General features: G+C 46.5%; 1 protein-coding gene across 1 annotated transcript in view; it reads left to right on the top strand.

Annotated features, from left to right (window-relative positions):
• The window catches only part of LOC111235815 (forkhead box protein O3-like), a 28,863-nt gene extending 17,863 nt beyond the window's left edge, over positions 1-11,000 (top strand). Inside the window, exon 2 of the mRNA XM_022764376.1 lies at positions 9,267-11,000. Coding sequence (XP_022620097.1) covers positions 9,267-11,000 — 1,734 coding nt within the window. The remainder of the gene's footprint in view (positions 1-9,266) is intronic.
• The last annotated feature ends 1,454 nt before the right edge of the window (positions 11,001-12,454 follow it).

Genomic DNA, 12,454 nt, shown 5'->3' with positions numbered 1-12,454 from the left:
CCGCCACCCCGCCCCTCTCAGACAGCACCACAACTTACAGTACACTGCCGCCCCCCCCAATTTCCCTTTATTGCATACACACTCATGATTTGGACACGCATTTTTTCCCACACGCACACACACACACACACACACACACACACACACAAGACCCTAACTCAAACTGACTTAATTGGGCTCTTTTTGTTTCAGGAAACGGGGAGAGGAGGGGGGAAAGAATGAGGGCGGAGGGGTAAATCCTGTCTTTTCTTGTCCCCCATCTCCTCATTTCCTCTCAGTTGGACAGGAGTGTCTCTCTCCCGCTATCCTTCATTTTCTCTCTCCTTATGAGCTCGCGTTGAATCGGTCAAGCTTGGGTTGGGGGTGGAGAGGTGAGGTGGTATTCTTCACTGTAAACACAGACACACACATAGTTCATTCAGACCAAATCAATACCCTCCCTCGTTGATACTGTACACTGGTACTTAAAATATGAGAATCTGAGGCAGCCAGGAGTATTGTGGGTTATCAGGCTGTCGATATTTGAAGCACTGCTCCTGAATACAGAAATCATTTTGACCCTACAGGAGCCGAGCTCTCTTCACCTTGATTTCACAAGCATCCAGTTTCTGAGGCCATGTCCACACTAACGTGGGTTCATTTTGAATCATCTTTTTCTCTCCATTTGACTTCCCGTCCACAATAAGGCAGCACTTTTGAGCAGCAGCAGAGAAAAAACGGTTATATATTGTCATTTATTCTGATGCATGTCATTGTCATGTCATTCATTTTTGCTTGATGACACACTACTCTTTACTCAAACAATACGTTAAAATACCTTGAACATGTCCAATAAGAGACAGTTATGTATTTATGTCAAGAGAAATTTTTGACATATCATTTTGACACAATAATAAATAGTTTGTGAGGACAGGCTTGAGTTATGTGGTCAGTGAAACCACACCTCTCCTTCATTTCATCTTTATTTCTGAGAATAATATGGATACATTTAAAAAACCTATTTCCTTCAATACTACATGTTAACCAAGGCCATGGTTGTTGTACTTGCTGGTTTGGCTGCATTTAGATGATAAAGTTGACAGTTAAATGTCAAATATATTCATTTTGATAAATAAAACTTGTACATACATACATTACTGTTTTCAACAGCTCCATTAACAGGTAGCATTTTATAGCCATCATTCACAATCAGATCAGTATTTTAGAGTTGTACAGTCTGACCACAAAAAATGAAATATATCCCACATATATGACGACATCCACAGTGTGTGTTTGGCTATAATGAAACACAATAAGTGAACACAGATAGTCAGAGGTGGCTGATCGGAGGGTTATTGTTCTGATGCCAAGAGTACCTAACTATATTTTTAAAAAATGTTTCTATCCATTCGGCCACACTCAGATCAATAATAATTTTGTTGCCAGGTTACCTCCCAATAAAAAACATTTTTTGTTTGTATTGGCAATCCAGTGTGTGTGAGCAAAACTTTTAGAAAACAATCTGAAAAGTTAAAAACATGAGATACACAGCATTTTTTAATTTATGTACTTAAACATGGACAGTTTTAATCACAAATGGTAAAAACAGCTTGCTCTATGTTCGAGAGTAACCTTGCAGGCTATACAGATGAATGGCTGCATTTGTGTACTTAGCTGAACAGTTGCATTGTGCACAGAGAAACAAAATGTACTATATAGTGTGTGTTTGGCTGGATGGAGGCTGAAGGTCAAGGTTGGTTAGGGGGAGGCACAGTAACAGAGAGACTGCCTCCATACAGTCTTTACCAACCTAAGCTTCTGTGATTTAGATCCCGACCGTTCTTCCAAGCAGGCCACCACATTCAAGACCTTCTTTGACTCTCCTTTGTTCCCCCATCCTCTTTATGTTCTTCATCCACCTCTGCCCTCTCAGCCCCTCCCCTTGCAGATACACTCGACCCAGAGCCCCCCCCCCCCCACACACACACACACACCCACACACCCCACCCCGCCAACTCCCTCCTCCCTTGCTTTTCATTCTAAGCATGCCATTCTCCATCTTCTTCTCCATATAGGTGTGTGAATAAGTGGGAGTCTATGGGCTGTGCGTGAGTAAGTGGAAGTCTGCGGGCTGAAGTGTTGCATGTGGGTAGGCATTCATGGGAAGCAGTGGTTGGTGTGGCACACACTGATGGCTAATGAAGTTCCTTTGCACCTCATAGCCCTATTAAACCGCTGCCCCCTACCTCTACCCACTTCACCCCCCACCTCTTGCCTTGTTTCTCCCCGAGGGAGAGAGTTGGCAGGGAGCAAGCCGGCTGCTATGGCAACAACAAGGAACCCTCCCTCTCCCACAGGTCTCCTTAGCAACTGGTAGCTTGGCATTGCAGTAATGAGTGTGCCCGGTGTGCCAGGCTTTGTGTCATGTTGGCATGTGTGTGCAATGTAGCCTGCGTGTGGGAGACAGCGAGTGAGTGTATGCATAGGTGTGTGTGTGTGTGTGTGTGTGTTTGAGCATGTGTGTGTGGTTGTTTGGTACAGTTTGCCAGTTTAGGTGAGAGTTAAAATGTGTGATGACAAAGAGATGTGGGGGCACTACTTGGTGCTGTTCCAAAAAAATTGCAAAGCTTATTTTATTAAAATGTAACAAGAACTGGCACTTGACTGACTCTACTTATCTTTTCTCTGTCTGGGTGTGTGTGTGTGTGTGTGTGTTGTGTTCTGCAGACGTGTACCTATGTTTCTGTGTATTTGCACATTATTTTTTTCTTCACTGTGATTGCGGTCATTCTTCTCTGTACTGTGAAATTGAAGCAATTAAAGGGACGATCCGATGAATTTTGCATGCCATGTGCATGGCTGCCTATGAGTTTCCTGCTCTGCTGAAATTAAATTAAACGGTGAGAATGATGTTTATTAAAGTGTGATCAGAGGTGTGCACTGACCTTTAGAATGTGGGAAATGAGATTCTCATTGTTATGAATGAGATTATGTGGAGGCCGAGTGTGAAAAAAGCCTGGGCCTGCACTGATTCCATTGTTGGCCATCAGTTTCTTTGTATATAGCAGAGGGAGGTTTCAATATAATCAACTCCACACTGAGCCTGTTGGCTATTAAATGGACTGATACACAAATATAGACACACAGGCGCTCACATAAATGCAGATTGACTTGCGCACGCTTGCACACACGCATATCTTGCTGATCTTGTAAAAAGAGCTGTAAAAGCCTCTCCAGAAATGTGTTGGTCTTTAACAAAAGCATGGCAAGCCCAGTGGAAAATGTTAGTTTGCTCCCTAGACGAGGTGTGAAGTGCGAGCAGGCGGCCGGCCCCACAGGTGGCCCAGCCCAAACACCTGTTGTGTGAATCCACAGTGGGAGGGCGTGAGCTCTGCCTACCTTGCGGGTCCCAGTGGAAAAATCACACCCATGCTATACTGTGGCACATGCTCATTCACGTGCCCACACCCGCTCTGAGGCTCCCTCGTTTTGTGCGTGGGCGTCAGACGTGGTGCCCAGATCGTGTCCCCACCGGAAACACTCAGCTGTCCCTGGCATGAGGCGAGCGGATTTTCCGATCCCCTATCCGGGTCTCAGATGCTCTACTAAGCTGTCAGCATCTATTTTTATCCACCAAAGCTGTGGCAGCCCTTCTCTATCCCCCACCCTGCCACCCTGATGCCAACCCTTCCCTTGGCGCCAGGGTGGGCATGGCTGATGAGTCGCCAGCCATTGGCTGCAATTAGTGCACAGTCAGGCAGGAATCCCCTACCAACTCCATTACACCCCTCTCCACAGCCACTTCCTGTTCTGAGGCTACCATCCACACTACCACACACTTGCTTTCCATTTTAAGCCTTTTTATAAATGGCACTCCTGCAGTGTTGTGGAATAATGGGGTCGAATACAGAGCACCTTTCACAGTGCTTGAATCACTCTACTGTGCAAACTCAGTCTATTCAAGTACAATGGCAGCCAAGGGAACACACATTTGAATCGTACCTGTTTAGATTGGTGTTGAGATTAAGTGAAAGTTCTGCCTGTAATAGGACGGCTATTAGTGAAAAGTCCTTGAGTCACTCGGGCTCAGTTCATCTTTTCCTGTAACGATCCTATAGGAAATGAAAGCCTGAAGTTTTTGACTTTTTCCTTTAGGGTGTATTTATTCAGCAATAAATTACAAATGCTGCCAATCCTCAGAGACCCCAGAGTGATACACTGAGATAGATGCATTTCCTAATCCCAGGTTTATTTCTTCCCCAACAAGGGCTGTAATGTGCCTTGCATGCCAATGTAGTCGTGACCACTGTTGTGGAGGCAATGATGACATGTGGCGGAGAAGTAACTGTTTCTCACCTCCTAATAAAAGAGACTCCTTTTTAATCTTTTCAATTTGATTGCATTCCAAAAACAGGCCTGTCTGCCCATCTGTCTCTCTTAAAGAAGTCTCCTAAAGGGATTTTAATCATCTGACTCTGGGCTTCTCAGGCAAATAGCTACATCTCTCTCCTTCCCTCTCCCTCTTTCACACACATACACACACAAACAATTTCCAGTTTTCTTTCTTGTACTCACTGTCATAGTCTCACTTGTCTTCTCTCACTCTCTGATACACCATATCGTCTCGGCTCCATTGTGCCATATCTGTGCAGCCATTAGGCCCTTCAGTCCCTCTTCAAGTCCCCCTCAGACACATTAAATTCCCCCAACCCTATCCCTATTAATCCACATGGCTCTAAATTCTTTATTTCCCTTCAAAGGGACAACGCGAGCCGTGACATCAATCACGGAAAGCGAATATTTAGCCGGCGCTAATTTCCACCAATAGCCTGGAGACAGGCTTAGCTGACAAAACTCATTCCTGTGCTGAACAAAACTGCTTGTGTTGAAATCTCCCCTCCCCCTGATCCCTCCTGCCTTCTGCACAGGCAAAAACAGCATCACAATAAACACAGTTAGCGCTTCTGTTACTCCCCCTTGATTTAGGCTTATCAAATGAATGTGCACCATAGAGGGATACCCTTTGACAATACATAATGGCTCCATTCTGCATGAAATGGTTTGGTAATACCAGTCGAGTGTGGCAAACGGCTTTACCCGGTGCCACTACAAGAACAGCTGCTGTGTTCTTAGCTGGGCAAGCGCACCACGCTGCTTCACCCTTGAGGTTGTTTGAATCGGGTGAGTGGTTTCTTTTTGCCAGTTCCCAGACCCCACTCACAGTCCTTAGTTCCTCACTCAGTTCTGTTTGAATGAGTGCACATTCGCCACAAGATGGGACCTATAAACTGTTTGACCTGTTTCCTCGCCCCTCTGTGTGTGAGCATGTGTGTGAGAGCGGGAAAAACCCTGAGTGGGTTCTGATGGGGGGCTAATGGAGGGGGATGGGGCGAGCGGGGGGCATTTTGAGGGCACCCTTTTGTGTGGCTTGGAGGGGGCCCCTTGCGGTACCTCTATCTTCCCACCCCCAGGCTCCCCACCCTCCACCTCCTGCTGTACCCCCCTAGCACAGCTGCACTCCATGCCAGTCAATCTGGTTATCCTAGACGAGCCACTGAGCCCAACGTAACAACCCCTTACTACATCTACTCCCGATGCTAATGCCTGACTGACATCTTGAGAGAGGAAACAGTGGGGCGTGTTGGGCACCAAGCCAGTTTGAGCGCCGTCACAAGCCTGTGGCGGTTACACATTGTTAACAGTGGAATTGCTAACAGTGGGGATATGGTATATTGAGCACCCATATTGGCCTCATAATGCAGGTGGATTGTGTAGTTAGCCGTACCTTGATGTGTGCTAAGCTTCAGCACTGATAGCCATTAAACTTCATTGATTCACTGCACTAAATAGGCCTCTCCAGTCCCTGAATCAAACAGAGTTTGCTTGGAAAAAGGGAGGCAGAAAGTAGAGCAATTGATTTGTATTGTAAGATTTCCAAGAGCCAAAGGAATGCTTCTTAAAGAGGTTATTATGGATGAATACGAGGAAACCTGTTTCTGCTTATCACCAAATGATGAACAATAAACTGTTGGACCAGATTCACACAAGAAGTTTCTGTGTGTTTCTGGTTTGAACACTTCAGTTCCTTCCTTGAGGTAGTGAAAAAAAAAACCCTCTTACTTCTAAGTCCACCTGTGTGTTGTAGAAAAGTGTCAACATGTCAGATGTGTTTGAAAAGAGTCTAATCTTTTAATCTGAGGACAAAGAGGCCTATCATGTGGCTTGGTATCTGTTGTCTTAATATCTAAATCAGCTATCAGGATTTTTAGGCTTTAATGAGAGTTGAACCCAAGCTGATTGTTTTCCTGCAGCCAAGAGAACCCTTTTCACCATAATTGGCTTTGATTGGTCCATAAACTATTACCTTTATCCTCTTTTACTTTGTTTTCAAATTAACCCCTTTCATTCTGATTTAGTTGTATTTGTAGACTGATGAGTGTGGATGTCCCTGATGACAAAACAGTCACACCACTACTTATGACTCTGTCTGTTCTTCTCAGTATTATGGGACCAGGCAGTGCATCTCTCTGCATAAGCCCAGCCACTGCTTCATTCATTATTTAGAGCCCTCTCCACTAGGCCCATTGTATTAAAGAGGTATGATTTGAATAGGAAGTAGCTTCCTGGACCCGGGCGTGTGATGTGTGTGTTCCTCTGTCATTGTATATTTCTGTGGGCTTCATCCGTCTGCCTCAGCAAGCCAGGGGGCTGAAAGAGAATTTCCATTTTATGAATATTTAATACATAATAAAGTTTTCAATTTTATTCTATTCAACCCGCAGGGGTAAAAATGTGGCAAAGCCAACCCTCAAGGACAGCACACAGAGTAAAGGTAGTCAAGTCGATGGAGGCATCAAAAACATGGTTAACATCAGCCCACTACCTCAGAAATCATCTAATAAAATACACACACACAAACATTAGCAATAGTTTTACACCACATCCTATAAGGGTTTTATAGTGTGCCTATTTCCCACATCTCAAACTCCCCTTATTCTGTATTACTATTGGATCATAGCATATCCGGGCTGCCCGCTGGGTCCGTGGTGACCTGGCATGGCTCTCTGTGAGACACCCAGCTGGGAGTGCCCCTGAATCAACTTGGGATTAGCCCAGGATTGTCTGGGATTACTCTGGGATGGAGGGGGATTAGCAGTGACTGCCTGTTTCGGGGGCGTGAGGGCCATAGGCTGGCCAAATTGCCCCTGACTCAGACTCAGGGAACAGGAGGCGGATAGAACCACACCCGCAGTGGAACCACCTGCAACCTGAGCTATTCTTGGATACTAAAATACACACACACAAACAGGATGACAGAGAAAAACATGTGGTGGAAAACTACATGACAGGAAGCCAGGAGCGAGTGATGATGATGGTGATGATGATGATGCCGTGGCTGACCACTATCCGAAATCTCTCAAATCTCTCTAGCAGGTGGATTCATCAGATAAAGAGGGTTTGGGATGATGACAAATCCCTCCAAGTTCAATGGGGCTGCTCTTCCCTTCATATGGGGATAAATCGAGATTTGAATCACACAGGTCACACAGAGTTGCAGCATGAAGTGGTTCAGCTCTCTGAAAGATGCCCCATTTACAACCGGCTGTGGTGGAATGGCATGAAAGCTTACATATGTTTTAATTCAGGCATGCACAGGACTTGATGGGGATGATTTGGAGTGGTATGATAGGTGGATGATCCAGCCAGGGTTAGACAGGGAGTTGGCGCGGCACGTAGAGAAGCCGTCAGAAGCAGGGAGCGGGCATCCCCTGCGGACCTGCACTGCCGAGATGAAAGGCTGTTTAGTGTTGGAGCAGCAGCATCAAACAACCGCCTCCTCTTGCATCCTTTCCCCCATCCCCCACTCTCCCTCCATCTCTCTCTCATTCTCTCCTGATTCTCACCACAATATGATATAGTTCTGCACGTTTTTGCACGTTTACCCGGTTGCCATAGTTACCCAATGCTGGAGGTGCCACAGCAAGATAACCCAAGGAGGCATTCACAGATCACCTGAATTCAGTTCGCCTCCCATTGATGTGTTCTCCGCCGCAATTTGATTTATTTGTTTCCCTGCTGTGCAATTCAGTGTGAATACAAATAATCCGCACCATAATGGAGATGGTGGAAATGTGAGTACCCCGCAATCTGAAACAATCTATTGTACCAGTATATTCCTAAACCACAGGAAGTGCTTTTGATTTGATATTTTCGTGCTTGAGCGTCAAAATGCCCCACGCACAACAAAGAGCAGAATAGCAATGACAGACTCTGTTGCACATCAGGAACCTTCAGCATTCAGCAAGCCTTGAGATGTAAATGATAACAAAAAAACTATATCCTATTGAATGCCTGAGTCAGTGACTGTACATGCCGATGTTGAGGATAATGGGAAAGTAATTGGTGACACACTGTATAATTGAAGGCATGGAGACTGAAAGCAGAAGTGGAAAATAACTTGTGTGCAAATAAGTGTGTGAAATAAGAAAAAGGAAAACCTAGACAAGTTGAAATCCAGTATGTAGCACTCAGTGACAAAGAGGGAAAGAGGAAACGTGATAAAGACAAAACAAGGGAGGGAAAGGGAGATAGGGAGTGAAGGTAGATGTCGGAGGGTGGGATACATCCATTAGCCTTCCTTGCTCCCGGCTCAATCTTGCGATACATCCCCCCATTCAAGCTACGAGAGCGAAAGAGACAGGGTTGGCACTAAGCCAGACTGGCACCGACTTCAAACACACAGTACACCCAACCGCAGCAGCTTACATCAGGCCGGCTGAAAGGAGAAGTAGAGGAGGACAGATGGATTGATGGAAATTAAAGTGGGAGGATTGACGTACAGAAGGAGAGTGTCTCAAAACTGAGTCTCAGGTCGTTTCAGATTGGTTGAGGCTGAGTGGGTCTTGTTCTGTGCCAGCTTCGAACATGATTGTTTTTTTTGAATGTGCTCTCAATTTTCAGACTGTGGATGACACTGATTGCATAAAGGGTTGAATATCTACTGTGTGTTTTATATATCTAATAACAGAAAAGGAAGCGACCTGATAATTTGGCACAATTTTTCTGTGACTCAACATGTATAGACTGAATGATTTATAAGCACTGTTGACAGCTGTGGTTGTAATTAGCTTCGTCTTCATTGTTGATTTTTATGTTTGATGTCAGAAATTCTTATTTTCCTATGGAACATTTTACATGAATCATATGCAAATTTCACTGATTTTAAGTGTTCATCTTTAGAAAAGCAGTTTGTCTACAAACAGTGTGTTTCTCTCATCTCTCCACAGAATTCCATCCGACACAACCTATCCCTCCACACACGCTTCATCCGGGTGCAGAATGAGGGGACTGGGAAGAGTTCCTGGTGGATGCTGAACCCAGATGGAGGGAAGATGGGCAAGGCCCCACGCCGGCGAGCAGTCTCCATGGACAATGGCACCAAATACCTAAAAAGCAAAGGCCGTATTAGAGGCAAGAGGGTTGGCCGCCCTGGGATAGGAGCGGGGTCTGCTGTGGTGGGACTCCAGGGGTCCCCCGACCATGGCAGCCCACCACGGAAAGGCCTCCCAGGAGCTGGAGGCACCTCTGGGACAGATGGAGAGTTTGATGCCTGGACAGACCTGCATTCCAGGGCTAGTTCATCAGCCTCCACTCTGAGCGGGCGTCTGTCACCCATCCTCGCCGAGGAAGAACCTGAGGAACCAGAGGAGGGTGGCCTGTCTTGTTCCACCTCCCCCCACCTCTACCCCTCACCGACCAGTGCCCGCTCTCCATCCATGGGGGCAGGGAATCGCTGTCCTCCCCTTGAGCAGCTGCCTCAGCTGGCTAACCTGGCAGGAGCCATCAGTCTGGATGAGCAGCTGATGGAGGATAGTTATCATCACCATCACCCACAGCAGCAGCAACACCAGCAGCATCCGGCTGTTGGAAGACACAAGCACCAAACCCCTGTCTATCACTACAGCTCTGGAGTGAAGGGGCAGAGCTCCTATGGTGCAGGAGTGTATGGAGCCACAGGCTTGGGGATGCTGCGCCACCACTCGCCCATGCAGACCATTCAGGAGAACAAGCCAGCTAGTTTCTCTGGAACCATGCGGGCGTACTCCAGTACCAATGCCCTGCAGAGTCTGTTAACAGGGGGTCCAGCTGGGCAGCAATACTGTTCCAAGGACATGATGCTGGGACAGGAGAGGGAAAGCCATCCTATGATCGGTCAAGCTAGTAATGGAGTAGGCTCCAACCATCACAGCCACCACCCTGGTCACCACAACGGCCATAGCCACACCCACAATGGACCTCACAGTCACAGCTCAGCTCATAGCCATAACAGAACTCACAGCCATACTCCCAGTCATAATCACAACAGTGTAACCAACCACAACCACAACTCACCTCACAGTCTCGCTCACAACAGTCACAACCTCAACCAGAGCCATAACCACACATCCCCCCGGGCTGCGGCCCTGACCCCACGTGGCAACGGCAATCAGCTGCAGACCTACAACCACAAAGCTCCCTACTTGTACAGCCCCCCATCACATGCTCACCTCCCTGCGTCCACCACCCTCCCCCCAAACCCAGCAGGTATGCTTGGCATGCCCCAGGACTCTTGCCACGTGGCAACCGCCCCACACCCACACCCCCGTCACAACCATTACCCTGACCCACAACACCAAGGCATGACGAACGGACCTTACCACCATGGCCAGGGGATGGGGAATGGTAGCGTTGGTAGCAACTACCATGGCTATCACCAACCTCACCCCCATGAGAGACTACCAGCCGACTTGGACATTGACATGTTCCACGGTAGCTTGGACTGCGATGTGGAGTCCATTCTCCTCCATGACATTATGGACTCTGGGGAGGAGATGGACTTTAACTTTGACTGCTCCCTAGCCCAGGGCGTGGGCATTGGCATGGGGATGGGGATGGGTGTGACCATGGGCATGGGGATGGGAATGAGCAGTCTGGCCAGTCCACAGCAAGCCCATAGCAACCAGAGCTGGGTGCCTGGCTGAAGTCTAGGACCCTCAGAAAGAACTACCCCCCCATGAAGCACTGTGTTCAACTGTGACATTCCTGACTTGACACAGAGACTATACGACCAACACTCCCATATCTCTTTGTTGTCTTGACAGTTCTTCTGTCACCCCCTCCTCTTTTTACCCCCTCCCCTCCCCAAGAGATCTAGTTCATGTCACATTAGGTTTTTCCTCGTATTAGCTATACTGTGATGACAATCTCTCAGCTGTGCTTGCCCAACATCGCTTCTCATCTACCATGAGAACTGAACTCTCAATGCACTTTATTGCAAGTGGGTCACATCTCGCAGTGTAACACGTTCACAGAGCGGCTCAGGCAGAGCTTGGCATGTTTTGTAAGGTGGCTGCAGGATTTAATGGTAACAAATGGGGAAATCACAAGCTCTGTTGATAAAATGTCAGATGTTGGCAATGAATTAAAATTGGACTCCTATTCACCTCATATGCCGTCATTGTCAGTGGTGGAGACAATCTTTTTTTTTTTTCAATAAATCCTTAGTACCTCTGGTGTCAGTGTTAGCTCAAAACCTTAGACATTTCCTTTTCCTTAACTCTCGACTCTGAAAATCTTAAATATGAATTAATACAATATTTTTTATTAAACCGAGATTTGACATTTGTTTTAGAATATTTGTACAATACATTTAAATAAAACTGAGACCAGTTTACTGTTTTCACACATTCACATATTCATCAGTTCCAATCCTGTTATTTTATAGCTACATGCATTCAGTCCTTGGCACTTTGACTGTTCTTTGGGATGTTTCGTTAAAGCCCTTTTGCCATTGGTTAGAGAATATTGTACATCGTTAAATGGATTCTATCATTACTGGCAAGCATGCAATTTGGTGAATTAAAATGTCGTATCACCTTGTCTCACCTGTTCTTCTCATACCACGCTCTCTCTCTCTCTCTCTCTCTCTCTCTCTCTCTTTCCTTCTCTAAATCTCTCTCACTCTCTCTGCCTGCCAGTGGAGACAAAGTGGCCATTCCTCACACCAGGCCATTAATGTGGCTTGATTGAAATTCAGCATCTTGCTTTTAATCTCCAAAGTGATGCAGCAGCGATGCGTCATTATTGCGAATCTAACGCGTTGTCCTCCCATCTCTCACCCCGGCCGTCCGGGCCGCCACTCGCCCCTCTGACTTAATGTGCCAAGAAAGCGAGACAAAACTGTGATTAACGCCAAGTCACTCTGCCTGCTGTCCTGCTCTGAGAAGGGCCAATGTCACTGTCCGCTTGCCTGCTCACAGAGGGTACAAACAAAGAAAAGATGGAGACAAGGATAGAACAAAAGTCTGTTGTTGCAGTGGGATCAATCATCAGCTTCAGTTTTCATGCTCTTTGGGCGTGTGCGTCTGAAAACAGGTAGTGTATTTGTATTGTAAATCACCTCCATTATCTGTATTTTGTGTTCCCTTGTTCCCAT

Source organism: Seriola dumerili, unplaced genomic scaffold (assembly GCF_002260705.1).
Source record: "Seriola dumerili isolate Sdu_G_001 unplaced genomic scaffold, Sdu_1.0 BDQW01000533.1, whole genome shotgun sequence".
NCBI lineage: Eukaryota > Metazoa > Chordata > Actinopteri > Carangiformes > Carangidae > Seriola > Seriola dumerili.
This window is presented reverse-complemented; position numbering and strand designations above follow the sequence as displayed.